The sequence below is a fragment of the Pipistrellus kuhlii genome, unplaced genomic scaffold (genome assembly GCF_014108245.1).
Source record: "Pipistrellus kuhlii isolate mPipKuh1 unplaced genomic scaffold, mPipKuh1.p scaffold_m20_p_18, whole genome shotgun sequence".
NCBI lineage: Eukaryota > Metazoa > Chordata > Mammalia > Chiroptera > Vespertilionidae > Pipistrellus > Pipistrellus kuhlii.
The window spans coordinates 21,418,248-21,437,431 of record NW_023425493.1 but is presented as its reverse complement, the minus strand read 5'-3'; the positions used below and the strand labels follow the sequence as shown (position 1 = coordinate 21,437,431).

General features: G+C 36.7%; 1 protein-coding gene across 8 annotated transcripts in view; it reads left to right on the top strand.

Moving 5' to 3' along the window:
* Nucleotides 1–19,184, top strand: part of RABGAP1L (RAB GTPase activating protein 1 like) — a 372,936-nt gene that overhangs the window by 191,737 nt on the left and 162,015 nt on the right. For all 8 annotated transcript variants that reach the window (XM_045583198.1, XM_036442308.2, XM_045583196.1 and 5 more), the window contains one exon: nt 14,083–14,196. In XM_045583198.1, coding sequence (XP_045439154.1) covers nt 14,083–14,196 — 114 coding nt within the window. The remainder of the gene's footprint in view (nt 1–14,082; nt 14,197–19,184) is intronic.

The window sequence follows — 19,184 nt, the reverse complement described above, 5'->3', positions numbered from 1 at the left end:
GGTGTGGTGGTGAAGTCCTTTGGCTTATTCTTGTCTGGGGGGTTCTTTATATGTTATTGGAATGATTACTTAGTAAGTTATGTAATATCTATTCACTAGAGTATACACCAGAAACTAATATAATATTGTATGTCAATGGTAATTGAAAAATAAAAAGTGATATAAAATATTTTGTTAATTTTTTATATTAATTACATGTTGAGTTGATAATATTTCAGATTTGTCCCAGTTATGCCCCAATTAATTGATTATCTGTCTAGACTTAGATAGGACAAACGCAGGTGACCAGGAGTCATCAATAATAGCCTATCCCCTGGTACTTTAATGTCTAGACAGCTGAGCCGTACCAGAACACATGACACACAAGACAGAATCAGTATGCAATCACACAGGGTTTATTTACCTATTCCTAGTGGGTCCTAGGCTCCAGCAAAGGCCACTGTGCTGCACACTGAAGGACAGACGATGAAAACAGAGACAGGCAGGCGGCCTCAGCTGGTTCAGGCTCACACAGCAGAGCAATCAGGGGCTTGTCTCTCAGAGCAGCTTGTCTCTGTGGAGTCCTCCTCTTATCGGGCAGGAGACCTCAATTGAAGATAGTCTCAGGGTTATATAGACTGTGGTAAAGAGCTTGTGTCCTTATCAGTGTGGGCCAGGCGGCGTGTCTTTTGCTAGAAACAGAGCATTTACACTTTTAAGGGCTCAGAGCTTTTACATCAAGATAGTGGGGTGTTCATTAATTTTGGAAGTTACAGAGTATTGGGGGTTTCTGTACAGCAAACATTTCTCACAATAATTATCTCATACATTAGAGGGTTACATCATTAAAACGAGATTTATTGGGTTAAAAAATATATTACTAAAATTAACTTTCCCTACTCTTTTAATGTGACTACACAAAAATTTTAAATTACAAATGTGGCTTGCACTTGTGGCTTGCATTATATATATTTTGGACAGCATTGATTCTAGACCAACAGTACAGCCACCTTACCCAGCATACCTTTGAATTATGGCCCATTATCTAATACCTCTAAGAGGGCTAAATTTATCCAGTCTTTTCTTTTAATCCTATCTGCTCCCCTACCCTGCTTGAAATGAGTATTCTATTTTTACTGGACAGGTAGGGCACATAGAAGAAAATCAGCAAGTTTACCCAATTGGAGGTGAGGACAGATGGTCTTGGATAGAATGGGGACAGTAGGTTGGTGGGGCCCAGAAGCAATAGATTTGCTGATTATATTTCCTGAAGCAAGTTTTAGATTTTTCCCATTGTATTTTAGTGATTTGGGTTTTGATTGATATATTAAATTTCCCCAAGATAATTGTGTTCCTTGTTTTTCGGTGCCCCTGGTTTGCCTAGTTACAGTCTGTGTGGCTTATCTTCAGAGACCACCAAACCCTTGTTGAGTCCAGGCCTGTGGGTGGGATGACAGACTGTAAATCCCTGAGCGGTGGGGACTAAGCTACTGCTGTGGTTAGTGGTTACTGCCAAAAAGATGAAAGTAGCTAATAAGAATTGTTTCAAAGGAAGTGGACTCTCGACTGTGTGTGTGTGTGTGTGTGTGTGTGTGTTAAAGAAGCTTGTTTAAATTGTTTTCAATTGAAAATCCTCTTTTTCTTTTAAATCCTTTTTTATTTCTTAATTACAGTTGACATACAATATTATATATCTCATATACATCTGACACCATAGTTATATACATAGTTGTTAGAATATTATTGCCTATGCTGTTCTTTACATCCCCATGACTATTCTGTAACTACCAATTTGTACTTCTTAATCCCTTCATCTTTTAAAAATTGTTTTCAATCGAAAATTCTCTGTTTTAAAGAGTGCAGGATGGGAAGAAAATTTGTATTATTTCAATTACTGGTAATTTACAGTGCAATCAACGAAAGACTAACAGTTTGAAGTGCTGTATTATAATCAGGTACTGCCTTGCCTGCTAGTTACTTAGTTAATGAAGTTCAATGAAAAATTTAAAACTCTTCAGAAAAATAACTAAGAATATTTAAATGTAGGTGAATTTATTTACTTGGAAATGTTCATTAAAAATATGTTTAAAATATGCAACCCATAAACTTTTATTTTACCCGAATTGGCAGTTATATGCAAATGTTGCTTGTCCCCAGGACACCACACCCACCATTTCTTTCAAGTTGTGTACTGTTTCTTCTTCATATCTTACAGTGTAAATAGTAGAGCAATAAATGGTCATTTGAAGCATTAGTTCCTAAGACATGGCACAGTACTAAAATCTCTAGTATAAATTAATGTCATTATGCTAATAATTAAGCCTCTTTCTCTTTCAGATATTAATTGATTGTTCTTTATTTGGCTTTTAAACAAAGGAGAGACAGTGTTAACTAAGTAAACCTTCTCAGCATCTTTCTCTTTTATTCACTAGGAGGAATCTCTCTGTTCCCTGCCTTCAGGTCTTCTGGGACCTCAGATCAGTCTACTAGATCTTAATTTGATCTTATTTTCCAGGTCATCAATTCAATTTTTCTGTGCTTCACAGGCTTGGTATCCTCTCTAATAATGTGACTGTCCATTGTTATCTTGATGTCCTCATTTTTCTCTCCTTTTTTTTTTTTTTTTAAGTTTAGAACAGGTCTTTCTGATTCTATTCATAACAATATCTGTGGATTTTAACTAACATTTGGTCATTTTTATTGAGTAAATTTAACATAGCTTGCTTGAGAAGTCAGATGTGACTAATTTAAATAAAAAATGGTGCCTTTCAAACAAAACTTTTAAATAACAACTGAAAAAAATTACATATGAAGAGTACTCAGAAATTGATCTTCCCAATACTGTGATATTAATATGATAATCTGGATAAGGGTTCCAGATTTAGCAAATAAAACTATAGGACACACACTTAAATTTGAATTTCAGATGAACAAAAACTAATTTTTAAATATAAGTTTGGCTCAGTTGTTGGAGTGGCATCTCATATACAGAAAGTTGGTGGGTTCAATTCCTGATCAGAACACATACCTGGGTTTCAGTTCAATTCCTAGTTGGGCATGTACAAAAACACATTGATGCCTCTCTCTCTCTCTCTCTCTCTCTCTCTCTCTCTCTCTCTCTCTCTCTCTCTCTCTTTGTTCCTTAAATCAATAAAAGGCATGTCCTTGGGTGAGGGGGGGGGGCAGATTTAAGTGTAAGTATGTGCCATGCATTTAACTGGGTATCCTTTATGTTATCTGAGAACCATAAAGCTGGGGTGAAGCATAGTAGCTTTTAAAATTGAAAAATCATATTAAAATTGTAAGATAACTAAAGCCCACATTATAGTTGAGCAGGTTGAATTGCATTCATTTTCTATATAGGGCACTGATTCTTATAGTAGTGCCCTATTTAAATTCTTTGGTAAAATACAAATAAAAAGCTAGCAAGGGTTCTAAACATGAAATATTATTGTGCCCTCCACCCTCCAGTGTCATTCTTTCCCCTCAACTCTGACTTTGCAGCATTTCCTTGATTCTCCCAGGGGCAGGTGTCACAGTACCTGCTGTCACGGTTAGAGCCAGACCACCCTTCTAGTCTCACTTATACCATCCATCTCCATCTCTCCCTGACTTCCAAAGGTTGCCGCTATTCCCCTATTGGTTGAGGCAGAGGTGTCTTGACTGATACTCAGATCATAAAGCTGAGTTTAGTTGTTTTCAGAATTAAAGTCAGTCACATTGCTTTTCTCTCCCAGTGGCTCTCAGAATTGCTGCAGGTGAGATAGGTTCTCTGGATCATGCTACCCTGTTGTATTTCAGGGCTGCCACATTTACCATTAGGATTTTAACCACAATATCACAGCCATAGCAAGAAATACGGACTTGGAGGAGTGCTGTTGTCAGTGGCTACTTAGCTAATTGCAGCACTTACACATCTTCATAAAGCGTTTTTATCCTATGCTGGTTGGAAGGTAGATTTAGCAAAGGTTGTTACAAAGTGTTTTTCTGTTTATTATGATAACTCCATGGAAAGGCTTCTTTGGTTCTTCTTTCCTGTGCATCAGGAAGTTAGCATTTTGAACTAAGTTGTGCTGACTTGCTCCAAGGTTACCTCCAAGTAACCATTGGCAAAGAGGTGTTGTGACAATGAGACAGTCTTTTTCTTGTAGGTAAAATGTTGTGAACTGTGAAAATAATATTAGTTATTTTCATATTGTGAACGGCACACCCATTATACCTAATTACCATGCAACCTACGTAGGAACCATTATGCATATGTAACTTGGCAGCAACCACTCAAAGCTTTGGAGAAATGGGAGAGCTTTTATTTGCAGAACCAGGCCTACAGAAACAAGCAGTGCCAGACGAATGCCTGGAAGGAAGCCTGCTTCTAGCCCCCATAGCCACCGAATCAAGTCCAAGTACCTTCCACAGATGGCAACTTAATACATGAGAAATAAATGGGGTTACTTCTGTTTCTTAGTATTTTCTTTCCCTTTATTAGAAATTCAGACTTTAGGAGTGGTTGGACAGAAATTAATTGGGGAACTTATGTGCATATATGCATAGCCCATGGACACAGGCAGTGGTCTGGAAGGAGTGGGTGCGAGGTGGAGAGGTCAGTGGGAAAAAAGGGAGACATTTAGTTTGTGTGTTTTTTTTGTTTGTTTTGTTTTTAATATATTTTTATTGATTTCAGAGAGGAAGGGAGAGAAAGAAACATCCATGATGAGAAAATCATTGATCGGTTGCCTCCTGCACACACACCCCCAACCGGGATCAAGCCCACAACTCAGGCATATGCCCTGACCTGGAATCAAATCATGATTTCCTGTTTCATAGGTCAACACTCAACCACTGAGCCTGCTAGTAGGCAAAAAAGGAGGACATTTGTAATCGTTTTAACAATAAAGATAAATTTAGCCAAAACCGGTTTGGCTCAGTGGTAGAGCGTTGGTCTGCGGACTGAAAGGTCCCAGGTTCAATTCCGGTCAGGGGCATGTACGTTGGTTGCGGGCACATACCCGGTAGGGGGTGTACAAGAGGCAGCTGGTTGATGTTTCTCTCTCATCGATGTTTCTAGCTCTCTATCTCTCTCCCTTCCTCTCTGTAAAAAAATCAATAAAATATATTTAAAAAAAAACAATAAAGATAAATTAAAAAAAATAAATTCAGACTTTAAATATCCCCTCTTAGCAACTGGGGTGTATTGGGGGGAAATTTTCATAAAAATCTGTGGCCCTCATAACATTTAAATTCATATATTGATTAAACGGTTGGGGGTGGTATTTTAGAAGTGAGAAAGACCACAACCTTAAACTGTTTCTATTTCTATATTTTTCTAGTGTTCATGTTATAGAACCTAAATAACTAACTGTTCAAAATATAGAAAAAATACTTTTTTCATGAGTATCTTCTAGTCTTATGAAGTAGAAAATAAGATGTTAGTCTTTCTTAATTTATTACTCCCAGAGTGTTTTAATGTAAAGAAAGAGGATTTGTTTTTTCTCTCTGATTGAATATGACTTTAAAGACCCTGAGCCTATTAAATGCCATAATCCAGTGATACAATAATGAGGAAGGAATTTCCTGATTCTTGCCTAACCTTGACCTCAATCTACTACTTCACGCTATTTCACTGAGAAAGAGTTAACATTTAAACTGAAGTAATTTCCTTCTAGCAGGGTTTTGGACACATTATATAATTTATCTCACTTTTAAAATACTGATTTTAAAGTAATATGGAATTTGAATATATCCTTACCTTTTTTTCTTTTCATATAAAATGAAGTAAAACTCAGTGAGAAAACCCCAGCTTTCTGTAGTGATGACTTTTGGCAATTCCAATAGCAGTAGAATTTCTGATTTCGATTTTAAGATGGAAACCCATTTCAATTTTTTTCTGTAGTTTATATAACATCATGGTATACATTTTACTGTGAAAATTGATTTAGAAATCTCTGAGTCTTTGTCATCATCTTAGATTTTGTTGCAAATTACTTCCTTTTGCTATCATTCTTGACTAAATGAGGTCTGAAAACTCAAAGCAAAAAATGATAAACTTTGAGTCTCTTTATCATAGGAAGTATATGCTTACCATCTCTGCTTCTCTTATTCTGATTTATTGAACATCCACTTATTAAGCACCTGGTAAAGGCTCAGGCACCAGGGAAACAAAGATAAATATACTTTTAGATGTGGCAATTAAGTGAGGATATTCAGATATGGGTACCATTTAATTAAAAGAGAAGTGGTGGGAGTGGAAGTTCATGCCATTGAGAGTGAGAATATAAAAGGACACCTGATATATGGAAAATTCTGAATTGAGTTTTTGGTTTGTTAAGTTTAGATGTGGAATAATAGCTTTCTAAGACTAGTAGTTCCCAAATAACAATTTGTCAACTTTTCCTGGCAATATGATATTTGCAATAGCTTCTCAGATGATTCCGATCATTAGTAAGGTTTAGAATCTACATTAGTAAAGATTAGGAGAGAGAAAACAGATGGTAGCTGAAGTCATAGGAATGAGTATGATTTCCCTTGTTCTTGTGCACAAAGAACAAGGCTGTGGATGTAACACCATCCCATGAGGAGTAGGCTCTACAGAAGCAGTTCTCAACCTGTGGGTCTCAACCTGAGAACCGCTGCTGTAGAGCTTAAGACCATCAGAAAACACAGATAATTACATTACGATTCATTAACAGTAGCAAAATTACAGTTATGAAGTAGCAACAAAAATAATTTTATGGTTGGTGGTCACCACAACCTGAGGAACTGTATTAGGCTGCATTAGAAAGGTTAGGAACCATTCATCTAAAGTGATGGAAGTGATAGAATGCTTTCTAAAATGATTAAAAATTATCCAACCTGTAAAAATAATAATGAGGTTTATACATGGTCAAAGTTATTAAAATTATAAAATGTAATAATGAAGTGAAAATAGGCATGTTTTTCAAATGCTGGTTATCAGAGATATTCTTTAAAGTTTCATGGACAAATGAATGTTTTGTTCTTTTTACATAATGGGTAGTAAATATGGAGTTGTTAAAATGTTTATTTCAAAAGGGTTTAAAGGGCTGCTTTAACAAAAATCATAATTAAAGCATAAATGCATCTCACTTTGGACAGTAACAGTGTAGAGTACAGTTATTGTGCTCATTCTAACAGTAGTTGCAGGGTTTATCAATCATTGTCCGTTGATAGGAATTTCCAAGACTGTCAAGTGTCCCAAATGAACCTTTATTTTGGGGACAATGCGTAATCAGCAACCCTGGGAAGGAGGTCATGTTTAAATATGGCCATAGATTCATCTAGTAGGTATATTTGGACTCTAAAGGTAACCCCAGATAGTCATCATAGAGAGTGATCTCTAGCTCTGACCTAGAGTTTTTAGGAGCTCAGTGATATTCAGTCTCGGCTTCAATGCTTCTTAATCTCCAAGTTCGAAAGGAATTCTTTGTTCTATTCAAACCTTTTCCACTCCAGTCCTATACTTCTTTCAGGATCAAGGTGTCTTTCATGAATATTGGCTGGTCTTGTAAGTATACTTCCTTCTCTCCCCTCCCTTTTCCTTGCCCTTAGGCCTCACTGTTGTTACTCTGCCTGAAGAGATTTCCTAGAAGGCGAGACCAGAATTTAGCTTGTGTTTTTGACCTTCCTGCCAGGCTTTGATTCTGAGACATTTGGGAGCATCTGTGTGCAATACCCTCAGAACAGCTTGCTCACAATATGAGATAGTTGACATTAATTTTATTGCTTTCATATTACCCCACTTATACTACGGCTCCCACCTCCCCCAAACCCATATTCAAGGAAGGAAGACTGGCAGTGATCCAACCTTTCTGTGTTCCTGTTTCCAGATCCTGATTTTAGAAGCATATTTGAAACTGGATACACTTTTACATTTTCTTCTTTCATCTCTGCCTCTTTGGATTTTTGGTAAACATCAAGGCAAATCAATCAGACCCACCACTGCACACCCATCTGCTTTCAGGGACATGCAGGCAGACCAGTTTGTGATGTTTACCCTAGATCTAGCTCCCACACAGAACTAAAGGAGGATCCCTGTGGAGGAAGGATAGATAGAAGGCACGTTCTAAGGTCAAATGTTTTAAGCTCTGAATCATTTATCTGCCGACAGGCGGTGGCTAGGCATGCTCTACATTGGCATTTTTAGTGACACTGACAAGATGGCATGGGACTTCTAAAGCTGAGATGATTTTGTTGTAGATGAAAAGTGAAAATGCAGTTCTTCTATGGATTTGACAGTAGGGACTGATAAAAAAGATGCTGCCATCGTTGTAGAAATGTAGCAAATCAAGGTAAAGTCAAGGTGTTCATTTATCAGGACATTACTTCTACACTTCACTTGGCACTAAGGTCACATGGGAAAACTGCCATCTTCACTAAAATACCTTTCCCGCTGTGCGCAGCCCAGAAATGGTTTCATAAAAAACACTAGGCTATGGCCATCCATACTTGTCTTACTAATACTTGATGACACTTGAATGCTGTGTTCATTTCTTGCTCACAGCAAACATGTAAGTGATGATTCTCTTCGAATAGGAATTAAGAGGATCACAGACTGTGAGGGTATATACATTATATTGAAAGAACAACTCATGTAATACCCTTGATAACAGTTTTAAATTGAACCTACTTACAATGATCAAAGGTTAATCGAGCTGCTCTCATCATACCTCTTAGAGATGGTTTTAGACTGATCTTCAGCCAGCTGAATTATGTCCTTTGTTGACCATGGATTTTTTTTTTTTTTACCCTAGAGATCAGCATCTTTTTGGAAACTTTTTAGTGTTATGACCTAGTTGTTTGGAAATTAAAGAAAACTCTTAAAATGTTAACTAAGTATAAATGTATCTGGTGGTAGTGTCAGGGGTGGGATGGAGGGAGTAAAACTCAACTTTTAAGACTTTCTTCCAAATCTTTCCCCACTACTCCTAATTTCTGATTTGACTCATCTTTTGTGTGTGACCTAACCTGACCCCTCCTTAGGCACAATAGAGGGATCTCAAGGACTTTGTTTTTCACCTAGGTTACATTCCTGGTAGTGACAGTCCTAAAGGGAAGCGTGCAGTCGTGACAATGGCATTTGTCCTCTCCATAACTATGACTTTATCCTTTGCTTGATCCTCTGAAGCTAAATTTTAAAGTCATGATACTAAAGTGGTAGCTGCTCTGGCAAATTTAGCTTCCACTTAACACTATCCTTTCTATCGCCTTCTGAGCTTGTGTACATCTTTCTTTATTGCATCAACATATGCAAGACTGGAGCCAGAGTGTCTGTCAGTTGATAAAAACATCACTCTATTCAAATAATTATTCATTTTTGCTTTTATCCATGGTTTAATAGAAACAAGGATAATTAGGACACATAAAATACAGGACATGAAATTCAGAACAGGGCATGTATTCATTATACCATTATGCTCAAAATTCTAAGGAAATTGGTTTCATAATCATAATGTTCATGACATCCAAAGAAAAACAGTTATTTTATTATTTAGTGTGTACAAATACAGAAAGATGTTAAAATGTATGTTCACCAAAATATTTAAACATTTAAATGTGATTCTTAAGGAAAAGGGGAATAATAATAATTATTTTCATTTTTTTCTTTCTTTAATACTCAGTTTATAGTAGGCAGTGTGCTAAGCAGTGTATATTCATTATTCTAAACGACATGAATTTGATGTTATCCCATTTTACAGATGAGGACACTAATGCTAAGTGAGATTAAGTAAATTGTCTGAGATTTCTTACTTAACAAGCAGAGTAGCCAGAAATAGAACCAATGAGCTCATCTGGCTCCAAAAGCCCGTAATCCAATATCTCGGCCTGAGGATCAGAATGTGAAGTGCATCTACTGGAAAGTAAATGCTGGGTCAAGTAGTCAGTCACTGGATACTGGAGAAGTAGCTGCTCATTAAGAGTGACTTTCTTCTTTTCATTCTGAACATGGATGGTAGGACTTAAGGAGACTCTTCTTCTGGGATCCCTCCAAGGAAATGACCTCGTATCAGTTTTGGCTGAGCTTTACAATGTTTTTAGCCATATACCTAATAAAAGAGTAACATGCTAATTGACTGTACATTCGCGATGCCCACCAGCCAATCAGAAGTGAGTATGCAGATTAACCCAAAAAAGATAGTGGGTTAATTTGCATAAGCAGGTGCTGAGTGGTCGGGGGTATTCCACACAACCCCAGCCACTTTGGGCCTCTGGGCAGTGAGGGAAGGCAGAAAGGCGGCTCACAGTCAGAGCGAAGGTGGTGCTGGCAGCCATGGGAAGGAAAGCCCATTCCTGCATGAATCTTTGTGCATCGGGCCTCTAGTCCTATATAATAAAAGTCTAATATGCTAAGTGTCTGGTCATCTGATCATCTGTTTAGCTAATCAAAGCGTAATATGCTAGTGATATGCCAAAGCCACTCAACCACTCACTATGATGTGCACTGACTACCAAGGGGCAGACACTCCAAATGGTAGGTTAGCTTGCTGCTGGGATCCGGCAGATTGGGACTGAATAAGATGTGCTGAAAATGCCCTGGAGCCCTTCTGTAATCCCTCCTTGACTGGCCAACCTTCTGCATCCCTCCTCAGTCCCAGTCATGCACAGGTGGGGTCCCTTGGCCTGGCCTGTGCTCTCTTGCAATCCAGGACCCCTTGGGGGATGTTGGAGTGCTGGTTTTGGCCTGATCCCACAGGCATAAAAGGTTAATATGCAGATTGACAGAACAGCAGAATGACCAGTCACTATAATGTCCCTGACCACCAGGGGGCAGACGCTCAGTGCAGGAGCTCAATGCATGAAGCTGGGCTCATGGCTGGTGAGTGCAGCAGTGGAGGCTGGAGTTTATAGACATCCCCTGAGAACTTCCAGATTGCAAGAGGGTGCAGGTCGGGCTGAGAGACCCTCAATGATTGCACGGATTTTGTGCACCGGGCCTTAGCACTGCTACGGAGGTGGGAGAGGTTCCTGCTACCGCCTCTGTGCTTATCAGCCATGAGCCAGCTTCGAGCTGAGTGGTGCTACCCCTGTCAGAGCACACTGACTACCAAGGGGCAGCTCCTGCATTGAGCATCTGCCCCCTGGTGGTCAGTGCACATCATAGTGACTGGTCATTCTGCTATTCGACCAATTTGTATATTACCCTTTTATTATATAGGATGGTGAATTATTTGGCCTCTTTTGTCCTCTCTATACATTTTGCTTTTTGTAGAAATGACAAATAAAATTTGAATAAGACTAAAAAGAAAATAATGAATATCAAAAAGAACAGTTGTTTTATCCTTCTTTGACAGTTAGCTTTGGGAACTCCCTGTCTCTAATATTTGTTGAATGGGTGAGGGAGTGAATCAATTTGGGGAATTAGGTGTGGATTCCTGAAATATATATACTGTTCCTGCTTTCAACAATATGGGTAATTAGTTTTAACTTTAAAAATGATCATTTTTCTAGTCTAATACATAACTTCATTCATTTTAGTGTATTTAGAAAAGTCTCCTGTATATCTTAACCTTTACTTTAAGTGAACAATGTAACAATAGTCATTTAGTCTATAAAGTGAAGTTCCAGAAATTATTCCCTTAGAAACTGAGATCATTATGTAGGAAGAAAACTCTAGAAGCACATAAGTGTAGAAAGTATTTAAAGGTAACCCTACAAAGGGAAAGTTTATTAGGTAAGGAAAAGTTTATGATTTGTAATTTCATTTGATTTTTGCCTTTTTTTGAAAAACAACAAGGAAGATTCACATATGCATAGAAAGAAATTTCTCAGTCTTATGCAAAATTACTTTCTTGAAATTGCTGATCAGTTTCCCTTTTACTTAATCAGACTGTTGGTACCATTTAAACACAGAATGATGCCAAATGAGTAGGCAGTTACTTATAGTTCAATGATTTCTCTCTTTAACATCTTGAAAGCTGAAAAGAGAGTTATCCACTCGGCATATGTTTGCTCTTGAAATAGTCCAGCAATGGTAGTGACAACATTTTCATTGGTTATTTTTTAAAATAGTTTCTAAGTGGAAACTATTACTGTATGGAAAGAGAACCCTTCTTTTGGAGGACACCTGGGCAATGAAAACTTTCTTTTATCTGGTACCAGACTCCCTCCTTCTTCTCTAGACCAGACCAAGTAAAACTTATTTCATAGTGACTCTCTTTATACATTACTTTCATACTCATTCACCTTGTTCAATGCCCACCTCACCCTAAAGTATTCTTTATCGGTAGAAACTGTATTTACCTTGATAAATATAAACTTTCTATGTGTACTTTTATTTAAGTTATGCTCTCTTTTTAAAATTTCATTTTTATTCAACTCTACAGTCCATTCCTGTAAACCATCAGGATTTTCTCTGGTCTGATTTGCAATATGTTTTGTGTTTGCTAGCAAATGTGGAACTTTTCAGTCCGTGTCCTTTCTCTATGTGATAGAAGATCTAATTACCACCCAGCATGAAAGAGCAGCTGAAATGAAAAAGGCAGCAAGACAAGGCACTAGCTTCACTCGGAGCCAAACAGCTATTTCCTTTATGTATGTCTCAGCTAGAGAGCAAAGGGAAATACCATTCATTAAAGTAACTCATATATTAAACATTCTTTTCCTCTCTGGATTTAAACTGAAAGGGGTTCGTTCAAATCTTTATGGAAGCAAGACATTAAACAAATATTTTTAATTTTCTGTAGTATTCATTAAGGTATCCTTAAATTATGTGAAATATTTCCATCATCAGGGTTGTTATTGTCCCAACACATTTTCTTGACATTTAAACAGATAAAACCAACAGTCTTTACAGAAATGAAATAAAATCAAGTGAACCATTAATCTTTTTTTCATAAGGCTTAGAATTTTACTTAATTTGGAACTTTTGGATCCTAAATTTTTTGGGGAAAAATAACACTAGATAGATCTTTTAAAAAGCATTTGTCATGTTAATATAATAATTTTGGGGCTTTTTATTTTCTGGAATAAGTTGGGGGATTAACATCACAGGGGCAAAAGATTGATAATATTTTACTTTTAAAAATTACTGTGGTTTGAGTTTTCAGTTATTATATTGTCCAAAATTACAAAGGTAGAGGGTATGTATGGGAGTGGGAGGGGGGATTGGTAAGATATGTACACATATAATACCTTAATAAAAAAATGAAAAAAAAAATTACAAAGGTAGATACCATGTGGTATTGGGGGCTGTGGAGAAACACTTTATTAAAAAATGGAAATACAAGCCCTAGCAGATTTGGCTTAGTGGATAGAGCGTTGGCCTGTAGACTGAAGGGTTTCAGGTTCGATTCTAGTCAAGGGCACATTCCTAGTGTTGCGGGCATAGTCCCCAGTTGCGGGTGTGCAGGAGGCAGCTGATCAATGATTCTCTGACATCATTGATGTTTCTCTCTCTCACTCCCTCTCCCTTCCTCTCTGAAATCAATGGGAATATATTTAAAAAAAAAAGAGAAGAAAAAAAAGAAAAGAAATATGCCCGTGACCTAGTAATTCCACCTTTAGGAACCTATTCTTGAACATTATGGATAAAAATGTTTCTAGTGATATTATTTGTAACATAAATAGAAAAAAAAGCAAAAATAATCATTATTAGGAGAATATTAAGTAAGTTATGATAGCCCTAGCTGGTGTGGCTCAATTGGTTGGACCATCATCTCATACATTGGAAGGTTGTGGGTTCGATTCCCAGTCAGGGCACATGATCAGGTTGTGGGTTCTATCCCTGGTCGGGTGCGATCCCCAGTTATGGTGCATGTGGGAGGCAACCAATTGATATTTTCTCTCTCTCTCTCTCTCTCCCCCCCCCCCCTCTCTCTCCATCTTCCTTTCTTTCTCAAAAAATCAATCAATCAATCAATCAATCAATATATATCCATATCCAGATGTACCTCATTCTTTTAAGTAGCTGCTCTTAGGATGAAATACATTTGCATGTACTGACAAGGAATATTCCAGAGCCGAGAGACTCTGTTCTTGGGTGGAAGGCATTGATGGGAGGGGCATATTTTTTATGTCCTGTTTGAATTTTCTTTTACCATGTATATGTGTTAGCTTTCATAATTAAAAAGAAATTTCAATTTTTTCTTTAAGGATTCCGCCCAGGAGAGTGTTATCACTCGAGACATTCATCGGACGTTCCCTGCACATGATTACTTTAAGGACACAGGAGGAGATGGCCAGGAATCGCTCTACAAGATCTGCAAGGTAGAGCTCTCAGCCTCAGGTTTTCTAATTGATTTTACAGACTATCTTCAGGAACCCATCTGAAAGAGTCTGAGATTTCTTTCCGTCTTCCTTTCTTATGTGCACTGTGCATGTTCTCTGCTTTACATGGAAACTTCAGTCCTACCTAGGTCCTGAAGGTATCTTTTTGGCTGCATGTTCAGTGCCAACTGAGGAAGAGGCACAGTATAGTCCCAGTTTGGCTCTGCTGCGAACAAAAGGGAACAGAAGGTCCGCTTCAGGCCACTGCAATAAATGCTCAGTGGAGGGCCCATCACTCTGCCCTTCTGACAAGATAATGTGACAGTTGCCTCAATTTTTTGACAGTAAGCAGGATTAAGAAGTACTGTGACACCTGTTACTGATATACCCTGTGTTGTCACAGCGTGCGTCTTCGTGCAGTTTGTTCTTCTCCCTCATGGGTGGTAGGCCTGAAAGAAAACTGTTTTCCTGGCGTTCAGTAAATATGCTTGGGTACAAAATACTCTGTTTCTGTTAGTGGAGAATACTCATTAGAATATTATTCATTCCTCTAGGTCATATCAGAAGTGCAGAATGAAGTTAATTCCTCAAATTGTCAATGCTAAATGAGGCCAAAGACTCAAAATTATGAAAGCATTAAACAAAGTTGCCCCTTTCCTCACACTTAAGTTGCCCTACGATGTGCGATGGGTTTACTCAGCGTTCTTCTCATCTACCATTGCAATAGAGGTTAACCAACAGGGAACTATCCAGAATCTTGTAAAAATATGGAGAAAAAGCAAACACTATGACTAATTTGTAAGTTAGATAATCAGTTCCTGAATAATCAAAGTTAGCCTTTTAAGCATCATAGATGAGCCAGTAAGTAATCAGAAGTATACTCACATATCGACATCATTATATATTTACTGTTTTTTTTTTAATGGCACTTATAAAAACACTTGCCTGCATATGCTAACCAAGCAGGATTGATATTTATTTATTTATTTATTTATTTATATTTTTTAAATATATTTTATTGATTTTTCACAGAGAGGAAGAGAGAGGGATAGAGAGTTAGAAACATCGATGAGAGAGAATCATCGATCAGCTGCCTCTTGCACACTCCCTACTGGGGATGCGCCTGCAACCAAGGTACATGCCCTTGACTGGAATCGAACCCGGGACCTTTCAGACCACAGGCCAACACTCTATCCACTGAGTCAAACCGGTCCTGGCGAGGATTGATATTTAATTGTGCAAAGGGCTCAGCTTTCAGAAAGTCATCCTTGCATGTTTGTGGGTTAGCCCTCCGCTCACTCCTGTCTTGTTTAATCTATATTGTCTTTTTCTTTTTTTGTCTCCTGATGGCCTCATTTTTTAGGATTGTAAATATATACATGATCAGAAGTACATAAATAACTGAAAATCTGAGAATGTACTGATTTCTAGAAAGTGATACATCTTTTAGTTTTAAAAATGTCAAAACCATCCAACACCACAAAAAATGTATAATGTATTTATTATATGCTTGTAACAGGAAAAGGTAATTATTAAAAGTATTTTTGATCTGTTCTGAAATTTTACAGGCTAATTAGATTCTGGCTTGTATAAGGCAGATATCAAAATGTATATAGTTTCTAAATTTATTTAGAAGGGCTTGGCTTATGGGATATAGAACAACATTTTCCCCTTAGCGTTGAATATGTTTTCAATCAAACAGTGACTTTTCCCTCAATTTTTCTCTTATTGATGCTCGATATTTTTTTCACATAACTAAACAGATGGCTCCATGTGCTTGCAGCCTCTGACTTAGTTTTGCTCTATTGTAGTAAAAACAGTATTTGCCTCATTATGTAATATTTAGAAGGAAATATCTGAAACATTACTGAACACAAAGATAAAAGTTAAACAGTTGGTAAATTTAAGTTCTTACTAACACATTACTGGCTAATAACCTAACCTTGAATTCATTAAAAAAATATTCATTAGTAATTTACTCATGTAGCCATTTTAGATTATCAATATAGATTTTGAAACATAGTTTTCAAAATTTATGTTTATTGTTGAAATTATTATAGATGTTCCTTTCCCCCCCCCCCATTAACCCCCTCCACTTCTTCCAATTCCCCTCCCCAGACCTTCACTGCACTATTGTCTGTCCATGGCAATTAGACAGTTTTAAAAGCTTTTTTTGAGTAAAGAATATTATAAAAATGTAGCACTAAGATACCTTAATTGCTGACTATTGATAAATTGCACTAAATTTTGTGAAAATTGCTGAGAACAAAGGAACCATATTAAAAACATTTTAAAATTCAAGATAGTAAATATAGATTGCTGAGGGTTGTAATATTGTACTACAATATGAATTACTTAAACGTAAGTTTCCAACAGCCTTTGATAATGGAGGAGAGCAGAGATGAACATATCAGAAAATGTTTTAGAAACCAAAATTCACTGGAGTCCTACCATATGGAGTCCTACCACTTGGTTTGTCATTGATACAACACCTCTTCCTTTTGATCTACCATGAATTAGCAGTCAAGTGCTCATTGGTAGTGATAACTCACAAATTGCACAGCATACTTAATAATTTAGGATTGAGTATTAGTCTCAGGTTTGTACATCCTATTTCCTTTGCTTCTTGCATTCAGTTTGAACCATAGTCTTTCATTTTATGACTGCCCCATGTCCCCAAAAGCTATTGTGTGTAACTTTAAAGCCACAGAGTGTGACCTACCTGTTCTATCATTTTAATTTCTAGAATAATATCCAACATTATACTTCACACACTCAGCGGTATACTTTTGAGTTACATTCTGGATGCCTTGCACAAAATCAAATAAACATTCATAATACATTGATATAAAATCAGCCATTTTGTTATATAATCTGTAAATAATGATAGTTTTGCTTCTTCTTACCAATTTCTTCCCCCCCCCCTTATTCTTTTTTCTGTCTTACCACACTGGACAGAACCTCTATTATAGTGTTAAAATGAATACATGTCTTACTCCTGATTATAAAGGATCAGCATCTAATGGTTTGTCACTAAGAATGGTGCATATTATTAAAATGTGCATCTTGTTCACATCAGTAACACACAGTATAGACCTTTTTAAAAAAAAATACAGTGCCTCCATGTGCCTTATAATAATTTCACATTTACAGAGTGCTGTCACACTTACTACCTCATTTATTTCTTACAATTCCTCACTCGTAAGGCCTATAGGAGAGTTACAGTATGCTCTGCTCTTAAATTGATACAGAAGTTAAGAGAATTTTAATTACAATAAGTGTTGAAACTAACTTTGGTTTCAAGGATACAAGAGTCTGACTTTGTAGTTGAAGTTTTCTGTGGCTCTGGTGAGATGACAAATGACCTGAACTGTCAGGTTAGAGGGAACACAGTTAAAAACATGCTGTCATGTTTTAATGGCCCTGTCAATTTCAGCTTTTGCCTTTTAGTATCATTTTCACAGTAGGAGGAAATCAAAATGGTTCAAAGATTCTGATGTTGTCATAAATTTGTGTGTGGAGTTGAACTGGAGGTAGAATAGTAGAATTCACAGGATTCTGAAAATGTGAAGGTTTGGGCTCCCCTTCCTCCCACCTTCCTCCTTCCTGTCTTTCAATAACATGTTTTAAAATAGTGTCCTTCAAAGGAAGAAAAATGTGATGCCATCCCAGGTGTCTTTAGCACTTTTCTAATTTACATATGATGTGAAAACTGTTTTCTGTTGGGGGGCAGGTTCAAGAAGTTTAAAGGAGTGAGCATCAAGAGATCTGGTTCTGGTCTTGATTCTTCCCCTAAGAAGATCTAAGATTTGATCTTCTTTTTTGGATTTGCTCCTCATTGGAGTATGGGTTCTGATAAGATTATTTTATTTCCAATTTGCTATGATTCTTAATGTTGTTTTTAAAATTTTCCTAAAATGTAACAGATGAATTCCTATGTCAGGTATTTTCTCTCTCAATATTGAAGCTATAAGGGAGTGTGATTTATAATAACTTTGATTTGTGATTTAACCTTGCTTTCTGTTGTTGTGTTTGGTGTGTGTTTTAGGAACACCTGAAATGAAATACATTTAGTGAGTTACTTTTAGATAACTTCTTTTGATGAGAATTCTTCCCTGTGGCTTCCTTTTTTCACTCTATTAATGCTATCTTTTGATGAATAGGCTATTAAAAAAAGTGAGGCCCACTTTATTAATCATTTATTTTATGGTTAGTGTTTTGGTGTCCTGTTTAAGAAGTATTTGTCTAACCCAAAGTGATGAAAATATTATCTGTAATCTAGACATTTTATTCTTTTGCTTTTTACATTGGGATTATGATCTCTCTATAGTTGGTTTTTGGATGAAGTAGAAGTCAAGGTTCATTACCCTCTGCCCCATGTGTATCTCTGATTGATCCATCGTTACTTTAAAAAAAACCATTCTTTCCCTTACTGTATTGCTAAAGCATTTTTTTTTTATAAGTCAGATCCATGTATATGTGGTTTTGTATCTGGGCCATTCTTTCTTTTTTGGGGGTGGGGACAAGAGTTGTTATTTTATTTTTTTACTGAATATGTTTGACATAATTACAGTCACTGTACATTTAAAGTATACAGTGTTTTAATTTGATACATTTATGTATTATAATAGGATTGCCATTGTAGCAATATTTTGCATCTCTATCACAATTCATAATTATCCTATCATTTTAGTGGTTGGGATAATTAAGTTTTTGTGTCTTATTAGCAAGTGTCATGATTGTAATAATATATTATTATCTATATTCATTATATTGTGCATTAGCTCTCTATGGCTAATGTGTACTCATTGCAAATTTGTACCTTTCATGAATATCAATCTTAATCTCCCCACCCCCACTCCCTGGTAAACACCATTTCACACTTGGTTTTCTACAAGTTTGACTTTTTTTTTTTAAGATGCCACATTTAGGTGATATCATATAGTATTTGTCATTTCTTTGACTTATTTCACTTAGTGTAATATTCT